Source organism: Brassica oleracea, chromosome C3 (assembly GCF_000695525.1).
Source record: "Brassica oleracea var. oleracea cultivar TO1000 chromosome C3, BOL, whole genome shotgun sequence".
NCBI classification, from domain to species: Eukaryota; Viridiplantae; Streptophyta; class Magnoliopsida; order Brassicales; family Brassicaceae; genus Brassica; species Brassica oleracea.
This window is the reverse complement of record NC_027750.1, coordinates 20,802,296-20,827,819: the sequence shown is the minus strand read 5'-3', so window position 1 is coordinate 20,827,819 and position 25,524 is coordinate 20,802,296. Positions and strand designations below refer to the sequence as shown.

Below are 25,524 nucleotides of genomic sequence, written 5' to 3'. Positions count from 1 at the left end.
TTTGTTATTTACGGTGAAAAATTGTTCCATTCGCTCTCTCTCTTATCTCTCTCGTATCTTTCAGAGAGAGAGCGTTGAAGCTTTGTTCATCGGATCTTTTCCGATTAAGGTTCCCGATGGTGGGGTTTATGACTCTGGGAAGCGGTGGATCCTTTATCACCGTCTTCGCCGGCTTATGGTCTCCGGGAAGGGATGGCTCCCATAGCATCATCCTTCGCCGGCTTCTCACCGGTTTTTTCTGGTTGGTCTCGATTTGCGTTTCTGTTCTTCTTTAGTCCGATCGACTCTCGATCTGAAGCTCCGATGTCTCTTTCCTCCCCTTGTTTAGGGTCGTAGCCATCTTCAAGCTTATCTGAATCATTAAAGATGGAGTTAGCACATGCAGGAAAATTGGTTCTCGGATCGATTGAAGACGATTGATGGCCCTTTGACTTCTGTTCTATTAATAAAATTTCCGGAAAAAAAAAGGCTTTGTTATTTATTGTTTATCTCAAGTGGGATATTTTTAAGAGATCTTAAATTTGTGTAATCAACACAATAATGGAGCAAGGTTCTCTCCAGAACATGACACCTCAGCTTTTAAAATCATTGTGGAGTCGCCATGTCAATAAATGAAAAAACATTAAAACCAATAACAACATTTCGTTTCTCCACGTCATAATCCACGCAAGCTTAGTCACATGTCGATCGCTTTGACTTCAGATTCTCCAAGCAAAGAAACCCAGTGAATCAAGAATCAGTAAGGATGTCACTTACAAGACGAAATCGACAACAGTTCTTTTGGAATAAAAACACCTCGAGTATCCAAAATTTAAAGATTTGTGGCACATATTCTCAATAAAAACCCACAAAAGGTAAAATATAAACGAAACAATAACGTTGTTAGTGGTGGTTGTGAGATTGAGGTAGCAGATTATAGCGAGAATGCAAAGCAGAGGTGGTAATGAGAGAAATCCAGTGACAGAGGTGGTGGAAAATATAGTGTGGTGGGCATCATTGATAGAGATCCTACTGATATAGACGCTGGAGTATTTATTGAAGAAAGTCTTTGCAAATAAATTTTAATGTTTTCACATTTTTTATATGTTTCTGTCTTTTTGGTGTTTTTAAGAGCAAAGATAGTTTTTAGAGAAATGAGTTTAATTTGTTAGATCAAAACTTAGAAATATAACCTGCTTTGATACTTATTGGTCTAGATTCTAAACTTTCAAGTTATGTGCCGCATTATCCCATCGAAAAACACTAACAACAATGTGTTATTCGATTTCACGCCGGGTTAGGATGATGATGACGAGATTGAAAAAAATCTGGAGAGTTTGATACTAAGGTTTGTTAACCGAGATCCAAGTGGATTTCATTATGAAGATTGCAAAAAAACTATTTTGCCTTTCTTTTTTTAACTGTCACAGAAAAAGATTGAACAAACTGCTGATATTTATTAAGAAGCTTAAGGTTTGTGTTGAATTGTTCCACAAGTGGACGAGACCCATGTCCAGGGGGAGGAATATCTTTGTTCTTCCCTAGAATCTGAAAAAAAAGATGCAGTGATATAGCCATTTAGGTGACTAGATTTGAAGGAGGGTTAAGGTGATGATGATGACAACATCAAGAGCTCTCTTTTCTCTTTGCTCTGTTATGTGTGTACTTGGTTATACAGCTTTGCTTACATATACTGATATAAATAATGTGTTCACCGATTTTTAAAATTCATTATATCTTCTTAAAAATAGTTAGTCGTAGCATTGTATATTATTTCCTCAGCTGTAGTTGTTTTTAAGACACGGACTATATGGATGTTAGTTACTCTGTTTCTCTATGTTTGCATCTTCTACAATGGTAAAAGATAAAAGCTACACCATGAAATCCTGTAATGTTGGAAAAGAAATGGTAAAAGGATCCTAGGTATCTTCTAATCGTGTTGATCTTTAAAAACTCACTCTTTACCTTTTCGAAATAAACTCGTGTATAATTGTCTCCTTCTTTAGTTCTTGGAAGTTTTAGAAGCATCACAGATAAGAAGTGACAAGAGTTTCTATTTCATTGTGAATCATTCTTAGTTGCTTGTTTATGGCATTGATCCAGTCTCAACAACATCAAGGGTCTACTGTTTGAAGAATTGGTTCACCATTTATTTCCCAAAACAACTTGAATCACAATAATGGGATTCAGACTTTCTTTGGAATTCCAAAGGTTTGTGAGTGTGACGTGGACATGGATGACATAAAAGGTGTAATCTACTTATGTAATGTAGTTTCCATAGAGATGCCAGTGGCTTACAAAAGAGAGATGAAAACAAAGGAGTTCACTCCAGCTTAATAGATGGAAAGTTGGTAGTTCCCATTGAACTTCTGAGTGATGGCTCTGAAGAAGATGTGGCTTGGGGAGACATACATGGCTCCACAGTTCTCCACCAGCCGCCAAAAAGGAATAATCATGTAATTTTCTCCAGCCACAACTACCGATAAAACTATAACCGATATTTCTAAATATCAAGGGAAAAGAGATAAACAACATTTGAATATTTGGCAACGATGCAGGTGGTTGAAGATCTTATAGCTTCATCTGTTTTAATAATGGACACCATATACAACCATAGTAACTAAAACGGCTTTGCACGTAGTTAAAGAGCTAACTGTGCTACGTTGGTCTCGTGGAAACTCCGGTCTTCGTTGGAATAAGTTTACTTCTATTGCTTTTAGTTCTTTAATCCAGCATTAGAACACTGATAACTATTTGGTTCTATCGACATATGATAGTACATGTGCTATGGAAGAGGTACTCACCTTGTTGGCTAAATCTCGGAGTTATATTGAACGCCAGGGTAGAATTGATTCGTATTTGCAATATGAACAAGGTCTTTTGTAATAGGAGTTACAAGTCCATTATTATAGCTTCTCTCCGGTGTCGAAAATCATCTACATTTGTTATAAAATTTATCTATTTTATAAGTTTTACACAAAAGATATACAAATGATTTGGTCGAGAAAAGCAATTTTAGCATATTTATTTTTTTATACGTTACAAATCATGACTTTGGAACACTAGCTAAGAATTGTGTTTATAACTTTTTAGCAAAATTTTACAGTATCTTGATTCTGAAATGTTTTAAGAAATATAAATACATAATCTAAAATTGTAAAAATTACATTATCTAAAATAGTAATATTAGATGAATAAAAATATATAATTTATATAAACAGTGACATTTTCTTATTTGACGGATTTATAATCAAATTGGACTAAATATGAGAGTGAATCCATACATAAAATAATAGAACACGTATTTACTTTTCATTTCCATTTTGGTTTTTTCCATTTTAAATAGATTTGTTCAAATTTTAATACCAAATCAAATATATTCATATTTCATTTAAACTAAATTTTTATGAAAATTATTTCATCAATATATGTTACTAAAATTTTATTAAAAGATCAAAATTAAGAAAGATCCCGCGGCAAAGCGCGGGTTATTACCCTAGTAAGTGTAACGATTGCAAAGGAAGAAAACCAACTGTCATTGTCTGTCTTCTGTTCTAATTTTTGCTATTACTACATCTGAATATTTAAAAACGCCATAATTTATTTTACTATTTCTTGAATATACTGTTTGTACAAGAAAGGAAGATAAATGTTTCTCTGTACTAGTCGTCGTTTTAGAGCTGAAATTTTATTTCACTTTTAAGTATCCTTTTATGTTTTTGATGCAGAATTTATTAACAATATTTTCTATTTTATTCTTCTATAGTTGGAATATGGCTAAATGTATAAGTAATGATATTTTTGTTTTGGAAATATGCAAAATTAAATATTTTCTTAATCAGTGTGCATAAACCTAAAACGACAAATGAAGCGAAACAAATAGATTATCAAAATTTTAAAATAAAAAGAACATTTAGAGTTGTTAATAGAATCTCATTTACGACGTTACAAAATGGTAGTTCGTTTTTTGGTTTATAGATATTCCATCCGTTTCAATTTAAGTATCGATGTATAGTAAAATTTTAATTTCAAAATAAATATCATTTTATAATTTCAATTCATAACTTATTGACTTTTTATTTCAATCTATTTTTCTATTGGTTGAAATGTGTTAGATGTATTAATAATGATGTTTTTATTTTGAAAATATATAAAATTAAATATTTTATTAATTTGTGTGTTTAATTCTAAAATAACAATTAAAATTAAAAGATAGAGTAGCACATAGTTATGTTTTGCTTTCTTTGTGGAACATTTATGTTATGTTTTTGCTTTTGCATGCAAATTATTAAGAGAACAGAAGTATTTTGGTGTTATTATTTATAGTAAAACATTGATATTATTGACTACTACTTACGATAGTATTAAATGTTTTTCTTGAATGCAAATTTAACATAAATGTATTTTTTATAGTATTTTTTGTTTAAGTTTTAAATATCCTATAAATGGCCTTTAATGAAAATAATTACAACAAAAAAAGTATGAAGAGTATATGTAAACAATCAGGCCGTTAACAAAACGACAAAGTCATTTTGTAATTTCATTATGTCTTAATTACATAATTATATCAAATTACATATTTTATAAATTACATAATTTTGTACCGTACAAAAATACTTCAATTATCTCACTTCTTTTCAGTGTGGACCCCTTTTTTCTACGTTAAAACTTAATACTCGTCGTTTAATCTGACACAAGCGACACGACCCAATGCGATTCTTAAATTTTCCTTTGCTATGTAAAATCTAACACGTACGTTAAGGTAGACTTATAAGCAGAGAAGCTTTTAAGTTTTTATCAGAACCACTCCATGTCAAATCCAACGAAGTAAAAGCAATCAAGAAGTATTTATTATTAAATGAAAATAAAGAGCAACAGGTCTCCAAAGAAAAACAACAATGCGGTTCGATTTTGTGATTATTTCATATTTTATGAATTACTATTGTTTTTACCTTTAAATATGTTGTGTTCGTCTTTAAAGCACATGGCAACAATCCGTACGGTCTAGCGCTTCGGAGCCACAGAGGCCCATTATAATTCAGACCAAGCTGGCTTCCACGACCATCACTCGGGTCCTGAGTCTGATTCTCACTCAGTTCCTGTCTTGTGGGGTCCAAAACTCAACCGGAACCAGACTCATTTTCTTTTCATTCAAGAAATGAGATTAAGATGGAAACAGAACCGGCTCAACACTGTTAAAGGCCCTAAGGCGAAAAATATTTTTTTTACCCTCTAAAATTATACGTAGATAATGTTTAAAATGTTTTTAAAATTTAATCAGCAATATTTTGTAATGAAAATAAAACTATATACATATCAAATAATTTGGGCCATTTTCAATTTTATTTATTATATTTATAATTTTTTATATATAAAAATATAAATTTTTTAAAAAATTAGATCCCTTAATTAGTATTATACGGGGGAACATGGGCTTAGGTCCGGGGCGATCGCACCGCTTGTCCCCCCTAATAAGCCGGCCATGGATGGAACATATGATCAAGTTTTGATCCATATCCAGAAGAATTATTAAAGTGTGCTATGATAAAAGCTTGAGATCAGTTCTTTTATACAACTGAAAAATAATATCAATGTTAAATAACTGGAAAAAATATCAATGTATGATAAATGTAGTCTTCTAATAACCTAACTAACCTGTGAATCAGTGAATGTTTCACGAGGTTTGTTTCAAAATTAAGTTTTGACGGTGGTACGATTAGTCTCATTCTCGGCGTTGGTAATTGTTGCCGATCATTGACCACAAGTCCATAACAAAACGGACAAGAGCGATCCATTCATAATTAATTACTCTTTAGTTTGTAAATTATCACATCTCGGTCAGTTTATCTGAGATGATTCCAATAGTAGTTTTTCAAAGGTGGATTAAAGAGAGAACACAAAAATCTTGTGATTTTATAAAAAAAAAAAGTTTTATTTTAATTTACTTTCTTTGTTGGCCCTTAAAAAGATGTCTTCCTTCACTTTAAATTCACAGCTTGCGTGGGGGAACACATAAAGGAATCTTTGGCGAAGAACCAAATTATAACCCTTTGGAACCATTTGAAAACTGTCTTTTATCATCGTTTATGCTCGAATCATATCTATTGTGCACGTAAACTTAAAATTCGAAGACACTAAAACACATATGGTAAATGGAGAAAGTAAGGGAAGCATAAATGACTTTTAAAAACAAAAATATTCTAAAAGCTAATCAAAAGTAAGCATTTTCTGCTTTCAGTTAACAATGTCTTATCCAGCGTGCGTGGCCATGGCGCGTTCAGCGTCTAAGGCTTTTGCGGCTCTTGGTTTCGTTTATGTTGTAAACTGGGATCTGCGGGTAGACCAACATGAGTAGACTCAAGCTTGGGTTAAGTAGCTTATTTGGGTGTGTGATAATATATAAAAATACACGAAAAGAATCACAAAAGCTAAACCCTAGTTTATAGGAGTAAGAAACTATGTATATGATTATAACCCCTTAATTCCCACTAATCTTATCCTCTATTTATAAGAGCAAATCAAAAGCCAACAAAAGTTGGATATGTCTAAAAGTTTGACCATTACTCAAAAACGTGCTCTTATTAGAATCCAAGACCTATTCAAGCTAATAACAGATCAATCATATGAACTTTTAGTTTCCGTTCGTTATTGAAAAACACCCAACATGAAATAATGTTGTTTCTATCATATCCACGAGATGTGAGGAGCGAGCATGGAGAGGAAGACGAGCGAGGGGATTTCTTCTACTTCACGTTAACACCGTTTCGATACGTTCTGTAATAATAGCATCAAATTAAGAATATAACTCAAAAAGTCCAAAGCAACTAAACACTCAAATTCAAACTTGCATACCTTCAGATAAAGTTGAATTGATCAGGAGGAGTAATATCAAGGATCTCATTGTTGCCTTCTTCCTCATCGTCGTCTTCAGTCCAAAACTTTTCAAGGATTTTCATAGCTTTCTGGTATATATCATCGTTGTCGTGGCTCTGAAGATTCTCAATCTTCTCAAGTCCTCCTGCTTCCTCTACCAGTGTACCGAAGAGGTTCTCGTCTCCTGTCAGACCCGAGCTCTTCACTGCTTCTCCGACCTTCAGAATGTTCTCCAACGCTTCTAAGCAAACCATTATGATTCTTGGATCCGGGCAGGTTAGAAGATCGCATATCGGTCTGATACACCCTTCGCTCACCATAAATCTGAGAGAAAGACATGTTTTAGCAAATGATTGAAACATTTGGCTTTTAGTTTTGTTCTTCTTACTTGATTTGATCATGAGTGCCACCAGAAGTAGCATTTGAGATTCCCCAAGCAGCTTCCCTTTTCAATTCGAACTCTGCGTTTTGGAGCACCCAAACAAGAACCTGAATGACACCTGCTTCAATCGCTGCCTGCACGTTCATTCAGGTTTAAATTAAGTCAGACACGCAAAACTTAAAAGCCAGTCTCTCTTGTTAAAAGAGGCATATACCCACTTGTATCTGATTTGAATTCCCAGCTGTTATGTTTGAGATAGTCCAGCAAGCTTCCTTCTTGATACTCTTCGTGTACGTGTCTGTAACGAGGACCAAAAGACTAGGAAGCACCTGATGGTCCACAACCGTCTGTTTGGAAAATTAAGTTAAGACTTAAAAAGTTTCCAAAAAAAAAACTCTTTAAAATAGAACTGTGAAATGTATATACATATGCACCTGCGTCTGTACTTCATCGCCGGTTACAATATTTCCAATGGTACGAAGAGCAGGAATCAGCACTGCCTGCGACGTATGACTAACAAGAGGAACCGTAAGAGGAAAGCATTCAAATAACGTAACCATTATTAAACTTAAAAGCACAATCAGATATGCTCACGTTAAGAGCTGGATGATGCGAGGGACAACGCCTGCATCGATAACCGCCTGTACAGTTTCATTTGTGTTATCCGAGAGGTGTGCCAGAGTCCAGCATGTATCAGTGAGAACTTCTTCATCTGTTGATTGCACAAGGCTCTTAAGAACTGGTAAAGCTTGGCTTGTCTGCTAGGAAAAAAACCCGTACAGAAACATGTTAAAATATATTACAGAGACTACAAAGTTTGGTTTCATCTTGAAGGAAACCTGTTCAAATGAAGGCTGAGGCTTCCCTCTGCAGAAGTTTGATAAAGTCCATGTAGCATTCCTAAGCATTGAAAGCTTTGCATGCTTATTGAACTGAGACAGCAGAGGCAACATGGCACCGAAACTTAACACAAAATCACGGCACTTTGGTGAGTCTCCAGCAACGTTTCCCAATGCCCAAACAGCCTATTTTTCAGAAGGAAAACATAAAAACAAAAAGTCTGAACAAGAGTTTCTCTGACAACAAAGTGATGACAGTTAGTGTTTAAACGCATACTTGTTCGCGGACGTCCTCATTAGGGGAGCTGAGAAGATGGACGAATATAGGGATAGCACCACTTTCAATGATGACATTCGTATTCTCTGATGTCCCTGAAGCAATGTTGGTGAGCGTCCAAGCTGCCTCAAACTAAACACAAGCAAAACCAAGTTAACAAATTCTCGACAGTACAGATCAATAACCGGTGCAAGTGCTCTCTTCACCTGAAGTTTGGGAAACTCAGCCCTTGAAAGGAAAGTCACAACGCGAGGAACAACACCAGATTGTATAACATCATTGATAGGAGGATAATGCTCTACACAAGAAGAAAACAAAACATAACTACTAAAGTCTCTAACCAAAAACGATGACTTGTTATAATGCTTAATGGTCACAAACCCCTTGAAAGCAGTTTCCGCAAGAGAGTGGTCGTCTCAAGTTGTAAGTTGCAATCCTCTGACCATATTCCAGCAACCATCCCCTGTAGATTCTCTATCAACTGCAATCATCGCAAGAAACTTCAAAATTTAGAACAAACAAGTTTCTTCCATATAGCAATTTAAGAAACATCATCATCATCATCATCATCATCATCATACATAACTATTCTCAAATTCAATAAACAAGATTCTTCCGTATACTAATTCAAGAAAGGCCATCATCATCATCATAAAAAACTATCATCAAGTCCGATAAACAAGTTCCTTCCATATAGCAATTCAAGAAACATCATCATCATCGTTCACCATCATCATCATCAACATCGCAAGAAACTTAAAATCTAGAACAAAAATCAAAGTATACTAAGCCAGGAAATCGATCCCTAGCAAAAGGTGAATCGATCGCGAACGCATACTCTCTTCTCAGAAGTAAGATCCTGCTCCGTTTGTGCCGCGGCCGAGATTCCCTCGCGTCTCTTCTTCTGCAGATTCTCTTCCCTCTTGTTCTTCCTGATCTCAACCATGTGATCCTCTCGCCTCCGCCGTCCCTCCTCCGCATCGACCGCCACTTTGTACCGGTTACGTCTGGCCTCCGTCTTCGCGCCAGGTCTGAGAGACATCGTCGCCTTTGATCGATTGAAATCGCAAGAATCAGCGATCGGTGTGGGTTTTTGATTCCGAGAAGACGAAGAGTAAGTAAAATGAGTGTTCAAAGGTTTTGGAGTTTGTTACGAGTTTATATATAAGAGCGTGTGTGTGTATTCTGAAGAGATTGTTATTAATCCAAAACCGCCCCTTATTTTAGTATTATTTACGAAAGTACCACACAGTTTTTTTGTTTTTGTTTTGGTTTTTGAATTTGAATGGTAACGACCAGGGGATGGGCATTTTACCTTATACTCTAAACTGTATCCGAACCCGATCCAAAAAACTTAAATCGACAGAAATAGTAAAATATCCAAACGGATATTGATTTAGGAGAGATTTGATATCAGAAGATAACCGAACATATGTATATTTTACCTTTATATTTCTTGTTTACATCTTTCATTTTATTTAAAATATTTATATTGATGTTAAACATATTTTAAGATTATATGTTATACATATAACTACGGAGAAAATAATTTGTCACTCAATTAAAATGCATGTCAAATTTTTTGTTTCATGTATTAACAAAAGTTACATTCAAATTCAAAATTTCAAAACAATAGCCAAATTAATGTTTATTTATTTTTGAAATGTTATCTCTAAATCTATCAATCGTTCAATCTATTAAAACTAAAAAACATGTTAAATGAAATCTCTATTTTTAAATAGAATAAACCTAAAAATGAAAAATTTCTTTTTTTTTCTTTCAAAATCTCAATAACCGAATCCGACCCGAAATAACCGAATCCGAACTAAAAATACCAGAATCCGATCCGAAGTATAGAAATACCAAAACAAGTTATATACTCCTATATCGAAATATTCGAAAATTACCGAGCGAACCCAAACAGGTATCCGAACGTTCGCCCCTAGTAACGACTCTATGCTTGTCGAGGTAATGCACCGACTTATTAGTAATTTATGGATTCCTATAATTTGTTCCGTTCTTTTCTCCAAAAAAACAAATTTAAATTCAAGCACAAAATCAAGCCCAAATATATTAATAAGTAGCCGAAACTCGGCCCATATTGGATACGGATTATGAAAGCTAAACAAAGTCGATTTAAAATACTATTACCAATTTAAATTTAGACCGAAGAGGCGAAGATATAGCGCACAAATAGCGGAAAAGAAGAACACAACACCATAACAACTACGCAACAACAGAGGAACATTATTGTTGTTACCTTTTGTTGTCTTTATCGTTGTTCTAAAATTTGAAAAAAAACATGATAATTTGAAATTGTATGATGTTTTGGTTGAAAATACAAGAACTAAGGCATACATTTTTCTAAAATTAGCATTAAAAAATTACAAAACATCACTGATCATATAGTTTTTAATAAAATTAAAATTAAAATTAATATAAAATATCAAAATATTATACATTTTTAAATATCAAAAGTTCTTTAAAACATCATCTATCTTAGAGCGGAAAGGATATTTTACAAAAAAAAAAGTGTATATGAATCAATATATTTCTGAGATCTGACAAAGAAAGCACGATACATGATCTGGCAATGGAACACGGTTTCGTGGAAACTAGAAACTACAATAAGGAGACAGCCGCAACAACATGATTCAACGGCACAGACAACTAAACTAGAATATCTTCTCTCTTAAGCTTAATTAGATCTCTGATTGCTTCCATTTACACTTCATTTGATTAACAACGAAAGTTCCATTTTAGGTATTTATTATTTCTTCTAGTAAAACATTCACAAGTTTCAGAGAAATTTTCATTAGTACCACTATCAAAGCATTGTCCAACTTAGTCGCTACGCATAGACTTGGAATTACTCGGTGATTAGTTTATTCAAAACAGAATTGCAGTTCATTCCTTAAAAATTGCTTAGTCAATCATAGTCTGTCTAAACTCTTTATTTTGCAGCATCAAGAAGTTATCAAACGATCGATTATTTAATACAAATGGAACACCATTATCATATAATATATCAAACATCTACATTTTAAAAGCAATATCTAAATGTACACATTTCAAGACTGGAAACTTGAAACTAATAATTAGGTTGTAAGCAACAAAAATACTCTCTCTATTTCACAAATGTTTTGATTCATTGCACAATAATTAAAAAATCTGTTTTTCTTCAAAAAACAATTTTACAAATATAATTAAAAATCATTCAACCAATTAAAAAAATGACTGCAAAATCTAATTGGTTACACAGTTTTCAGTAAAATTTAAAAAAATATAACTATATCAAAACTTCGTCTATTTTGAAACAATAATCATCTTATAAAATATCAACTATTACGAAACGGAGGAATACTAAAGAGGATGGAAGTAAATAAAAAAGCATAATAAACAAGAAATAAAAACAAATAAAAAGCGTAAATTATGAAACAAAACGGCTAACACAGCTAAGATATGGTCCGCGTACAGCGGGTGACCCACTTGAACTTATTTGTAAGGTTTTCCTTGTTTAAAAGTTTCTACAGAAAACACTAAATTTAAATAAATTTTCAGATATAATAAATAATTTTCTACACTTTTAAAGTTTTAATGGACGATTTAGGAGCATGAAATTTAAGAAACTTTAGTACTATTGAGTAGAAACTTAATTTTCTTAAATTAATTACAATAACTAACGTTAATAATATACAAATTAGACAAAAATACCTTAGTCTTAATATATTTCAAATGCTAATCACGTAGGATTAATATATTTCTTCTTTTGGGGAGAGGGCAAATTGCAAACAGCAAGCAAAAGATGCACACTTTTGTGTGTATATATATACCCACACAATCATTTCAAGAACCAGCACCAACCAACACTAGAGAAATAAAAACTCATCAAACAAAAAAAAAACATCTCAAATCTCAGATCAAACCACCACTAAGAATCAATATTTTGCAGAGTATCTATCAACCATCAATGGCGGATTCATGGAAGAAGAAAACCAACAGAACCGCAATAAAGCATAAAGCATGGAGTCTTGTGAGGATGGCTCTTCTATGGGCAAGAAAAGGTGGAGTTTTCAAAAGATGGCCTTTGCTCGAGCTACGTAACTTGTTATCAAAGCATCTCAAAGCCCTAGCTCATCATAACAACAGTGACCGTTATCTTTCCCGTTACGGAGAACGTGAGCTTTCCTTTGATGAAACACCGTTGTTTAACGCCAAGAAGAAGAAGATACGTCGTCCTACGTCTATGAGGTTCCTCCTTCCCTGCATTGCCTCTCCTATAGAATTTGATTATGAGTTTGGTATGGACGGTCAAGATTACTCCGATGAGGTGATATCGTACGGTTACGATGAGCCTAGTGTGGAAAAATGTGATCGTACGGATAAGGATGATGAGGAAGAAGAAGAAGAGAAAGGGGTTGATGTGAGAGCAGAGGAGTTCATTGCTAAGTTCTATGAGCAGATCAAGTTGCAGAGGCAAATCTCTTATATGAAATACAGAGAATAAGCATAATTATTTATGGATTTTTTTTTCCAATTTTGAAAGATAGTGCTTATTTTTATTTATATGATTGCAGCTCGTTTTTTTTTGTAGGTAATTGAAAGTCTGAGAATTTTCAAAGATGTTTCACTATTGATCTTTTTGATTTGCCTGAAGTTTTCTTCTTTTTTACATTACCTAAATTTCATTGTAGCATGTGATACACTATTAAAGTTTGATACATTGTCTAAAATAATATACTCTTCAGGACTAATTAAGTGGACAATAATTATGAAGCAGAGTATAAGTAATACCGACTTATCGTCGCAGATTTCACCATTGCTGCATCTAGTTTTGTTTTCTCCGCCTATATTCAACTTTGTATAAGTACTATCGTCGCACATTTCACCATTGTTCCATCTATTTGTGTTCTCTCCGCCTATATTCAACTCATCTTGAGTATCATTCTGATGGAAAAGTTAACGGATAATGTTTCTTCAAGAGATTAAGATAGAAAGTGAACAACTATGTTCAAGATATCCTTCGTATTGCAGGAAAAAGCTTTGTATTTGTAGACTCTTCTAAGTCTTTCTGAAATTTATTTCTCTTTATTTATTTTGCTTTTTCCTGCTTGATTAAAAGTGACTAAACAGTCCCCTATTTATACTAGAAAAGGTAACTACAAGCTATTTCCAAAACTCTCTTGATCTTATCCGCAGCATCTTCTATACATATCTTGATCCTCTACATATTTCTTCTTTTTGGGTTTCTAGGGTTAGAACTAGATTATTATTAATCTTGAGCTAATGTGTAACGCTCCGACCGCCCACGACTAATGGGCCATCCACACCCGCTCTCTCGACCGTGGACTCCATCCCTTTCCAACGGTCGGTGCGTAACTTTTCCAAGTCTCAAAATCATTGTTTACTGGCCCTGCAATCAGCCACATTACCTTTCACCGTGCTTTGGTCTCACTCACATACTATTTCGAATCATTTTCCGATAGGTCACCCATCCTTTCACTACTTCAGCCCAAACGCACTTAACTCTGGAGTTCTAAACGGATGTGTGACAGAAAATGTAAGTCAACTTTGGTGACATAGGTAGCCAAACCAATTCTTTAAAACCTTCCCATATATCACAACTCGGAATATTATATAATGCTTTCTTATTTAGCCCAGAATCGTGGCCATGCCGTTGCATAAAAGTAATAGCAAGAGGACTCCAACATCATCTCATTGTATTTACTCTTTTTGAACTATTCATAAATCCATTTTCCTTTTCTTGTAATCCATGGTCCAAACAACCTATACAACAAGCAGAGTGCATTTCTCACCTCTTTTCCTTTTTCTTTCACATTGCTCTTTCATTTCTATTGGACATGTGCTTCTCTGGTGCTTGGCGATGTATTGTTAAGGTAATATAATTAATAAAATTGTATTATTAATTTAATTTTATAATTGGCACAAAATTAATGTTGATTAACTAAGAATACACACTATTATTATTATGGTAATATAATTAATGATGTGATGTATTGTTAAGGTAAAATAATTAATAAAATTGTTAAACTGAGTGAAATATGAAAAAAAAATTAATGTAATTATATTAATAAAATTACTAAAAAACACTATATTTTTCTTATACTGTTATCAATGTTTCTAAATAATTATCATTTATACTCTATCCTTGTTTCTAAACAGTACCAAAAGATACTTCAGTTTTAATAATATAGATATTGGAAATTATTTAGCGTTAAAGAAAAAAAAACCATCAGAGTATATTTTATAGATAATCTATATACTATTATTTGAGAAATGAATTTCATCATTTGTCATCTACTCCATAATTTTAGGTTTATTCAATAGTTTTTCTATAGTTTATAGTTAAAAATTAAGATAATTCTTTTATAATAAAATATTAATTAAACAAAATTATTTGTATAAAGCTATTTTCTGAAATAGTTTTAATATGTGAGTTAAAAATTTCGACTCAATAATAAGCATATATATTTTGATGAAGATTTTTGTCATATATAAATAATTTGATGTTTGATTAAACTTTTCAGGACATCTGAATTAATAAAATATAACTAATAAATATTTATAAGACGATTATGCCTGCATGTGTATATTTAGCGTTAAAGAAAAAAAAACATTAGAGTATATCTATCTATCTATTACAATAAAAGAGACTTGTCTCTCTCCACAGCCCTACAAATCATTATCTTAGCATGGAGCAAAACTGGACACGTGGCAAGTGAATAATTTTTTAGTTTACCAACCAATTTCCCTTTTTTTTTGGTTAATTTGCGAACTAGCCATATATCGTGTATAAATTAGGTAACTAGCATTAATTTTGACATAATGTAATGTCAGATACTTAACACACAATTCATCCGGTTCTGTCCCTTTCTTTAATAGGTTACCAGTTACTACAAAGTATGTGATGTCGTTAGTTATATGGCGTTATGAGAATCACATGTTACAAAATGAGTGGTGTATACTTACTATTCTATATACCCAAAATAATATAGAATACACATGTATAATAGAAAAAGGTAAAACATGATGAAGGAAATTGTTCAAATTTTGTAATGTTTATATGCTGACACTGAATTACTTACTGTTTTGCCAGAGTGAACCCAAACTATCTATACTAAACCCAAAAGCATTGATCACTAAATCCAAAACAGAAATATAAACCTCAATCCAAATAGCAAAAACATGGAAATAGTACAATATTTTGTTCCATTCCACATGGTTCACATAGAATAGATAAACTGTTGAAGTAGGTGAAAGTATGTGACTGGGAACGAGGTCACCAGGTGTGAGAGAGTCCAATGTTTATATCCTGACAGTGAATTACCTACTGTTTTGCCAGAGTGAACCCAAACCATCCATACTAAACCCAAAACCATTGATCACGAAACCCAAAACAGAAATATAAACTTCAATCCAAATAGTAAAACATGGAAATAATACAATATTTTGTTCTATTCCACATGGTTCACATAGAATAGATAAACTGTTGAAGTAAATAAAAGTATGTGATTGGGAACGAAGTCACCAGGTGTGAGAGAGTACGACTCAATCAATTGAACAAATGGCAAAGACTTGCTAACAGATTTGGCATATGAAAAATTCCAAGAAGCCACAATGTTTATATGCTAACAGTGAATTACCTACTATTTTGCCAGAGTGAACTCAAACCATCCATACTAAACCCAAAACCATTGATCACTAAACCCAAAACAGAAATATAAACCTTAATCCTAATAGCAAAACATGGAAATAGTATAAAATTTTGTTCCATTCCACATGGTTCACATATAATAGATAAACTATTGAAGTAGGTGAAAATATGTGATTGGGAACAAGGTCACCAGGTGTGAGAGAGTACGACTTAATCGATGGAATAAATTGGCAAAGACTTGCTAACAGATTTGGCATATGAAAAAAATTCAAAAAGCCACGTAATAATGTATAATTACTAAAGATAGTTTTAATCTGTTAAGGGAAACAAGTGGTGTCAAAGTAAAACCTGTAGCAGTTCATGTTCCATGCAACATGGGGCACATAGAAATCTGGAAAAGTAGTTTACCAGTGTGCACGAATTAATGAGAGATGATTTCACATGATGGGAGAGTAGATGACGTAGACGATGGAATAAATGGTCAAGAGTGTTTCACGCGTAACTTGACAGTAAATAATTAAGATTTTTTACTTTTTTTTCTCAACAGGTTGCACCGGTTAGATTCAGGGGCAAAAATGCATTATTACGTAAAATGAAATGTGTATATAGAAAAACTAGGGTATTTGACTATGTACCTAATTATGTTTTTTTTCTCGGTCATTCAAACCAATTTCCCTTTCTTTTTTTTTACTTTTGTAGTGTTTGGTTTCTTATTTTGTCTTTTGTTATTATAGTTTGCTGGAGTTTGGGCTTTTACAGGACATTTTTGTTCAGACCAATCACGTGTAGGGTTTCATCATCTTCTTAACTTTAACATTCATAGCTCAGCATCCTTGTGAAGCCGTCGATCAACTCACTGTAATGTATCTCATTTGCATTAAAACATACTTTAATCTGAGTTTTAACGTGATTACCCCCACCTCCCACTCTCAAACATTCAATCGGACTCATCGTCTCCCAGTTAAACTGACGGAGGCTCCGACTATAAATCTCCTAGCGATAACAGCACAACTTCACCAAATCGAGAAGACAATTCTCTGCTAATTACCCACTCCGAGAATGGCTAATTCCTTCAACATTCTTGCGGATTTGAAAACAGGGACCAGTCTCCAACGTCTTCCGATCCGTTCACCCTCTCGACCACTCTCTAACTTTTGTTATCATCTCCTTGCTACTTTCGATTTCAAAATTTTAGTGTTTTTTTCTTTGTTTTTTTATGTGGGATAGTGTTGGAGATCAAATGATTGATCTTTTGATTTTAACATGTTTGATTATAATTTTATGTGCATGAAGATGACAGGCTTAGAGTATGTGATCAGTGATGCTACTGCGATTGTCCCCACAAGTTTATATTGATGCTAACGTATAATATCTTGGACGGTACTATATACCAGGCTCCACAGCTTTGTAGTGTCTTTGCAGCTCAAGTTGTATGTTTCTTCATCCTTTCTATTTACGTTCATGTGTTTCTTAGAAGGCAGAGACTAAACATAGGCTTTTTTATTATTATTTTTAGTTCCTGCTAAAGTGTTTTTTTTTCTTTCTCTTTCTCCTTTAAGGTCGGGCTGTACTTATAATATTTAGAAGGCTTTCTATGCAGCTGCATTAAAGTTGGAGACCATTAGGCAGGGTAAGATTTTGTTTTCTTCAATAAGTTGGTTCTGTCTCAGTTTCATGTGATGTAAATCTTTTTGCTACTAAGAGTTAGTTTCAGAATTTGCTGCGAGCTTGACTACTAGCTATGTCCATAAGAATGGACTGAGAAGTATATGTGTTTTTGTATGAACTGCATGTAGATGCAAATGTACAAATACTTTTCAATTAACTTAGGAAGCTCATAGCTGAACAGATTTAATTTATCATGTACTTTAGTATCTGTTGTTCTTTGTTGTGATTAACTTCATCGATCTTATGATATGATCTATGGTTTTCAGTTGATGCTAAAAACCAGAACGACCTTCTGAGACAAAGCCCCCAATGGTATACAATCTTTCACACCACTTCTCTTCCGGTAAGTATCTCCAATAAAAATTAATTTTTTTCCTCAGTTGGGTTTTGTGGGATTTCTCTGTGACAAAGGAATTGAATTTGATGTTCTTAGATTCATCAAAAGATGTCTTCGTAGAAAACAAGAAGCAACACACCTTATATAAGAAAAAAAGGAATTGAACAGTATCTATGTCGAAGAAGTCAAGAGTTCTTTGAGCAAGACGTTTCTTCAGGCCAATCTTGCTTTAGCAAAGGACCGCAACAGAGGCTCTTTTCTCAGATTTTTCTTCCAGTACCTCGGCTCTTGCTGCCCTTATTTTTGGAAGGTATGTTTGTTAGCTTCGACCAAACTCGTCTTCAGAATCACTAAGATTCGATCTTAAGTGTAGGTCTGTTTTCTCATGATTGTTGTTCTGTTTCTGAACCAGACACTTAATGCTTGCAAATGCAGGAGATGGCAGAGCTGTTCTCTGTAGGAATGGTGAAGCCATAGACATGTCTCAAGACCACAAACCAATCTACTTACCGTAAGGAAGAAAGTCGAAGGAAGTGGCGGCTTTGACGACGCCAATTACTTAAATGGCATAGCGATTAGGACATGAAATTACCACGAGGGTCACGATCTCCACTCATAGCAGAGTCAGGAGATCAAAAGGATACATTTAACAGAGGAAGACAAGTTTCTGATAATGGGATGCGACGAGATTTGGGACTTTTGACAATTCAAAAGGTTTTTGTATCGTTAGGTGTGAATTACGTCGTCACCATGACCCGACAAAGCTTGCTTTGAGGTCTTTATGGCTAGATAAGTTTGCTAACCTAACATTGGTTGTTTAATTCTTGTCAGCTGATGACATGGCGATGGTCGCTCCTCCGGTGGAGGATCAAGTTTAACGGCATAAGCTTCTCAGAGATTGAGGGCCTTATTTGACGGTTGAATAAAAAGATAGTGACATTCCCTTTTGTGTTCTTGGCTGAGCTTTTTCTTTCTGTTGTATATTTGGTGTCTGTATGTAACTTCAAGTGTCTACGTGCCCCAGTTTTGTGTAAGCGGTTATGTGTTCATGCATGGATTGTAAGTTTTTATATGTACATGCTTCATTTAGCTTATATAACTGCATGGATTCCAGTTTATGATAACAAACTAGATTTGTATGCTTGGTCTCTAACTGCATACATATCCAATTTGTATGCTTGGTCGCTAACTGCATACATATCCAATTTGAATGCTTGGTCGGTCGCTATTTTGTCCACTTTCTTAGAGCATCTCCAACCCCACTCCATAATTTACTGCAAAATGAAGTGAAAAATGGAGTGATGAACAAACAAAAAAGTGATTGGAGATGCTCTTAAGCAAGCAAAAAGTTTTGTAATATGAACATTAACAATATACATTATTAAACACTTTAATGTTAATTAGAAACCAACACTTGTCCAACATGAAAGTAGTTTTACATATTTGTTCACTTTTTAGAAGATTATAACTACACTAGAAATTCTACAAATTAATATTCGATAAATTAATAAACATTATAAATTAATAAATTTTATTGATTTCAAGTTGGGTCAATTCAAAATATAACACAAATCGATAAATAATAAAATAATATATTGTTGAAGATCCCATGTAAATATATAGTCTCACTATAATCATAATTTAATAATTTCTATATATAAAGTTCCTATAAGTATAAATAATATATTGTATTGTTTGTTTTCGATATTTTTTATTATTATTTTATAATATCTAAAAATTTGTCTCTAAAAACACATTTAAATTATATGATACATATCTCATATACATTAAATAATATAATAAAAAGGATATGCTGGTCGAATGTATAAAATTTAATGAATGTATAAAGTATAAACAGTGAAATCAAGTATTTTTTCTTATTATACGAAAATATTTTCAAAAAAAAAATATATATATATATATATATATATATTTAAAATGATTTTTTATGAATTAATAATTCTGTAAATTAATAAATTTATATAGTGCCAACATTATTAATAGAATTTTACTGTATTTTTATTTGTCCATTTTCTCAAACAAATAGTTTAGTAGTATGCACATTAATTAACACTACATTATTAAAACTAAAAATGAACTATAAGTTTCTATCTAACATGAAAAGTTTCTATAACTTTTTTTTTTTTGAAAAATAGTTTCTATAACTTCCATAAAGCAATATTTTTACACTTTAAAAAAATAGAGGCATCCACATATATTGATACATCAGTTGATGTCAAATTAATCAACAATGCCATAAAAAATGTTCATATTTAAACAACATTGAAAAAGTTTAAAGCAAAAAAGAAAACAACTACAATTATTAATATAGCAGTAACCCGCCATCTAACAAAAGTTCTATATTAGATCTTCAACAAAGAGAAAGATTCATAGGAATACACATTTCTCCACTATATTCAAAAAAACAAAAGAAAAAACAAATAAAATGGTATCATATATTTTAGTCAGCAATTATAACTCATACGAAAGCATTGACAGCTATCATGAAAACTTTTCAGACACAACCCCTGCCGTCCACTTCAAAAACCTCACCCTATGAAATTTTGTAGCGAAACTACTTAGGATGATGAATCGACACATTCAGTTAATGAATCAATATTTGGAAAATGACAATTCAGAGGGTCATTACATTGAGAGGTTAAATCATTATTTTTCCACCATAAATCTATCAAATGACTCCACCATCTTTGTCAATCCGTATAACGGTATGTATCTTTATGGTATATTAATGTTGTGAGATGAAATTTTGAAGATGTAAAGAATTTTTGAATAAACTATCCTGGAAAATAGTCAATTCAAGCCCGATCAATGTTGGAGTATGTTTAAGAATTCACTTACTGGATTCCAGATCACTTTGAAAATAAAGTATTTAACCAATACGGCCACAATGAATCCCCCAACAAACTGCCGCATCTTCGACATAGACAAAGTATGAGAAAATTGTTATTACTTTAAGATGATGAAATAATTTATTATCTTCCTTCAAACACGATAATCACAAAAACAAACAAAAGCATTTACATTTTTCCTTCTAAAACATCAACTTCACTTTATGTTTAAATTTCAATTAAATTTATTTTATTACAACTATCGGTTTTTATTCTATTTTATTAATTCGATCAGTCATAACCACTTATACTATTCTATATTGCTCTAAGCAATTTTAAAACAAAATAATACACTACGATCGCTATCAAATGAATCATAAAAATATCATTCACTTTTACTATATATTCATCTTCATATTTTTGAACATATTTTTTTTACTAAGATCGTAAAATAAGTTGTAAATTCATGTAATAATAAAATATACGAACATAAAAATATTATTCATTTTTACTATATATTCATCTTCATATTTTTGAACATATTTTTTTTTTACTAAAATCGTAAAATAAGTTGTAAATTCATGTAATAATAAAATATACGAGCCCTTTTACGAATTCAAATTGGCTACAAACCCACACAGCCCAATAACATTATTAATCAATGCACTCAAATTGACAACGCCTCGTCACGCCATCCTCTGGTGCGTCTCCCCCTCGTCATTTCTCGTCATGTCTTCTTCTTCACCTCTTCTTCCATCCACTTCTTGTTTCCTTCTTCCTCCTTCCTCGTTCCCCCTCTGGTGTGTATTATTAGCCAATGATAAATATTCATTTAAGTATTTTTTTGTTATATAGTTATCATTATATAATGCTTTTTGTTTAACAATATAAGGCTTTTTCTTTTGATTATTTTTATAGAAATTTGGTTTATATATATATTTTTTAATATTTGATATAAAACAAAAAATTAGATTTCATAGTTGAAATTTCTATAAAATTATACTTATAAACCAAATTTATATAAAATTTTGGTTTATAATTATAATTTTTAATATATTTTATTTTAGTTTTGAGCATATCATGATAAATTTTTTATTATAATTATAAACCAAATTATGGATTGAAAATAATAATATATATATTAAAATGTCGTGTTTAGCATATAATAATAAAATTTATTATAATTATAAACCAAATTATAGATTGGAAGTAATTATAATTACCAAAAAAAAAAGATTGGAAGTAATTATATATATACAGTTTTAAAATGTTGTATTTTAGTTTTGAGCATATAATAATACTTTTTTATTTGTAATTTAAAATTATGATTTATGAATAATAAATTGATTATTTATTTTTTAAAATATTGATTTTATTAATTAATTTTAAGGTATATATGTAAATTATTTTTTTTTGTATTGTCCTTATTTATATATTTAATGGTTATATGTTGATTTTATGGTTTATAATTTATTTTTTTATGATTAAGTGTTTAAGGTTTATTGTTTATGATTTTGGGTTAGAGTGAAGACTATATAGGTTTAGATTTAAAATTTGGAATCAAATTTTAAGGTATATATGTGAATTATTTTCTGTGTTGGCCTTATTTATATATTTAATAGTTATATGTTGATTTTATGGGTTATAATTTATTTTTAATGATTAAGTGTTTAAGGTTTAATGTTTGTAATGTTTGTGATTTAGGGTTGGTGTGAAGACTATATAGGTTTAGATTTAAAATTTTGAATTAAATTTTGAAAATATAGGACTTGGAGTTTAGACTGAAGTTCGAGGTTTAAATTTTGAAAATATTAGATTAATAGATTAAGCTTAAATTTTCCTGATATAGTGTATTATATAGTTGGGTTTAGGTTTGGAATTTGGATTAAAGTTTGAAAATATATTTCTAATTTAAGTTTAAGATTTATGGTCAAATTTTGAGATTTATGGTTTAGAGTTTTTTTTTGTAAGACTAATGGTTTAGAGTATATGATAAAATTGTCACAGATTAGTCATGAAAATATAATAAACACGTTTTGACTCAGACACGTTTTAGTTTCAGGTCATGTGAGCCATGAATTTTATAAGGCAAATCGTGATGGTTTATATTTCCGTGACTAAAAAAGATTAACCTTGTTTTGTCATAACTTAATCACGTTTTGGTTGTCAAGTAACCACAAATATTAGGTGGCAAATTTTTGTAGACATGATTTATTTTAGGCCAGAAACGTGATATAATTAACTAGGGGTATGACACGTCTAGTCGTCTAGTCATGTGTTTAACTATCTATATATTTCGTGATTATTCATGACATTTTTGTGACTGTTTCAAATTTAGTTACAAAGCTACAGTGGCTATTGGATTAATTTCAATTCTAGTGTAGTGTGAACCTCATCAAATCAATTAACAAGGGTAAAGAGAGCTTACACTGTTTAAAGAATTCCGTTCAATGTGGAGCCTGATGTGGTCTGGAAGGCTTTGAAGAAAAGCTTCCTCTTCGATGCCTCTTGTTTTTTGCCATTTCTCTTCTTCGTGTCTTCTGATCATGTCCTTTAGATTTTCCGGCAGACTCTTACTCGACATCCAAATTTCAGTGTCTCTCTTTCTCTCCTCCATTTCATCTATTCTAGTTGTATTTGATTGCAGGTACTTCTGCGATCACCAAAAGAATCAGCTCTATGAGATAAAAATCAGAAATCTTCTGAAAACTCAACCTGGATGTTTCCAATGAGGACAGCAAACAAAAGTAAACCAGAGACGCAGATGATGAGAGCAAAGACGATATCCCCAACAGAGTTGCTTGTCCGTAAGTTTTGACCTAAAGCACTGCCATAGTTAAAGAGAATGTTAAGCTATATATATGAACGGATGTGTTTATCTTATATTGCATTCAGAGTTGAAATGTACAAACCTAATATTTCGTAGACCCCACCAAAAGCAGTAAAAGAACTTCCTCGGAAAATCATCTGGCTTGACCTCTACGATCCCTGACTTCAATGCATCAATGTACATACCAAAGTTGAAGACTGAGGAGTTTGTGATTTGGTCAGGTTCGATTAAGGGGCATGAAGTGTTCAGGCCGTAGGGAATGTTGTTTCCACCTTCTCGTCCACAGTACTGAAATTTGAGACTGCATCCCGGGAGATGAGGACATGCTAGACGCCAACATTTGTTAATCTTTTCTACTGAACTCACGTACCAGAAAGCCCCAAACACCTGCCGGCCCGTCATAAATGCATCACAATTGTAACAACTTTTTTTGTTGCTTCATCACAAAAAATAAAATAAAAATAGCAGTGGGAGCAAGAGAAAAGACTTACATGACTGTGCAACATGTAGAGGAAAAGGTTAAAAGCAGCTCCAATCCACTTTGTTTCTGCTACTGTACCAGAGGCTTTTGTCACCTCTTTGTAAAGCGGATAGATACGTAGAATTCTTGGTATATATTGAGAAAGTACAATCCATTTCAGTATTTCTCTTGACACGAGCGAGTCAGACCGACGCATTAAAGTGAGAACCAGAACCTACAAGATTTTATGCAATATATATCACAATTTAAAAGAATGCACGATAGAGAAAAGAAGTGAACACATACCTGAGGCATGGGGAGAACAGACAAAATGTCAACAATGGTATACGAGATGAAATAATATGTTTCCCTTTTAGGCTTGGCATGTAAGTTTAACTCGCCATTTGAATATCTCATGAAATTCAAAATGATATGAACCACATAGAATACGTCAATGAAGGTACGAAGGACAGACACTCCTGTGGCAAGCTTCTTGTCGAAAGTGAAGCAGAACTTAGGAGAATCAACCACAGGGACAAAGAGATACAAAGGATCAATACCCAAAGCAACAACACAAACGATCAGGATTGTCTTCCTCCAGTTTCCACGAAGAGTGTTCATCTGGAGACTCTTGACTCTGTTAATTACTGCCTGTTTATTTAAAATTCTTTCCATTTTTCCAGTTTGAAACCTACATTAACAAGAAATAGCTATAATAGCAACTCGTCATAGAAAAAACTATTGTTGAACTAATTCATTAAAAAAACGAAGGAGTCACCTAACAAGGTGGTTCAAATATGTATATATATAGTTATTAATTTCTCAGAGAGGCCAGAGAAGAAGATGAAGTCAGTTCCATGTAAATTTATTTCGATCAGAGAGTGAGAAAATGCAACCTGGAGTCAGAAGATGTTGGAAAACGAATGATAGTTTATAATCTTTCCCAGCTTCTTCAAAGTATTTTCAAAGCAGCAAGCAACTGAAGAGAAGGATGCATAAATACAGTGCAGGCTTTGGACATCCTTTTGTTGTAAATTTTCTTCATATTTTTAAAGTTTGGAATTTTGATTTTAACAAAAAAATCCTATATTTTTGATTTGTACAAGAAAAGGTACTAAAAATTTAGTTGTGCACATCGCCTAAATATGTTTTGGGCAGGACCTGCATAAATATCAACATTTTGAGTCATGCCGAACGATTTGTGGCTCAAATCAACTGAATAAGTATATTTGTTTGATTGATAAAAGAAAAAAGAAGTATATTTGTTTGATTACTTGCCTTATATGGTGTAAATAAGATTTTTGTAAACACAAGTTATGAAATAGTAACATACATCGTATACGTTTAAATAAAAG

General features: G+C 32.5%; 3 protein-coding genes and 1 long non-coding RNA gene across 5 annotated transcripts; 2 read left to right on the top strand and 2 right to left on the bottom strand.

Moving 5' to 3' along the window:
• Nucleotides 1-6,518: 6,518 nt before the first annotated feature.
• LOC106327990 (importin subunit alpha-3-like) lies at nt 6,519-9,472 on the bottom strand. Its single transcript, XM_013766330.1, has 11 exons — nt 9,189-9,472; nt 8,732-8,831; nt 8,557-8,648; nt 8,351-8,482; nt 8,074-8,259; nt 7,829-7,992; nt 7,669-7,747; nt 7,453-7,581; nt 7,241-7,368; nt 6,832-7,176; nt 6,519-6,753 (listed from the first exon to the last, which is right to left on the bottom strand). Exons 1-10 carry the CDS (start codon nt 9,390-9,392, stop codon nt 6,834-6,836), a joined length of 1,557 nt encoding a protein of 518 aa, XP_013621784.1. The 5' UTR covers nt 9,393-9,472; the 3' UTR covers nt 6,519-6,753; nt 6,832-6,833.
• Nucleotides 9,473-12,203: 2,731 nt separating this feature from the next.
• Nucleotides 12,204-13,223, top strand: LOC106333233. The gene has a single exon (XM_013771701.1). It carries the CDS (start codon nt 12,321-12,323, stop codon nt 12,855-12,857), a length of 537 nt encoding a protein of 178 aa, XP_013627155.1. The 5' UTR covers nt 12,204-12,320; the 3' UTR covers nt 12,858-13,223.
• Nucleotides 13,224-16,806: 3,583 nt separating this feature from the next.
• LOC106333612 lies at nt 16,807-19,080 on the top strand. 2 transcript variants are annotated; one of them, XR_001268428.1, is made up of 6 exons: nt 16,807-17,455; nt 17,585-17,655; nt 17,960-18,036; nt 18,127-18,340; nt 18,466-18,744; nt 18,862-19,080. It is a non-coding gene; the product is annotated as an uncharacterized LOC106333612 (long non-coding RNA). The 2 variants fall into 2 exon arrangements; XR_001268429.1 differs by having other exon boundaries at nt 18,443-18,744.
• A 2,327-nt stretch (nt 19,081-21,407) lies between these two features.
• LOC106332756 (probable cyclic nucleotide-gated ion channel 12) lies at nt 21,408-25,163 on the bottom strand. Its single transcript, XM_013771253.1, has 7 exons — nt 25,066-25,163; nt 24,476-24,860; nt 24,201-24,404; nt 23,792-24,096; nt 23,595-23,706; nt 23,308-23,532; nt 21,408-21,676 (listed from the first exon to the last, which is right to left on the bottom strand). Exons 2-7 carry the CDS (start codon nt 24,842-24,844, stop codon nt 21,566-21,568), a joined length of 1,326 nt encoding a protein of 441 aa, XP_013626707.1. The 5' UTR covers nt 24,845-24,860; nt 25,066-25,163; the 3' UTR covers nt 21,408-21,565.
• Nucleotides 25,164-25,524: the final 361 nt, after the last annotated feature.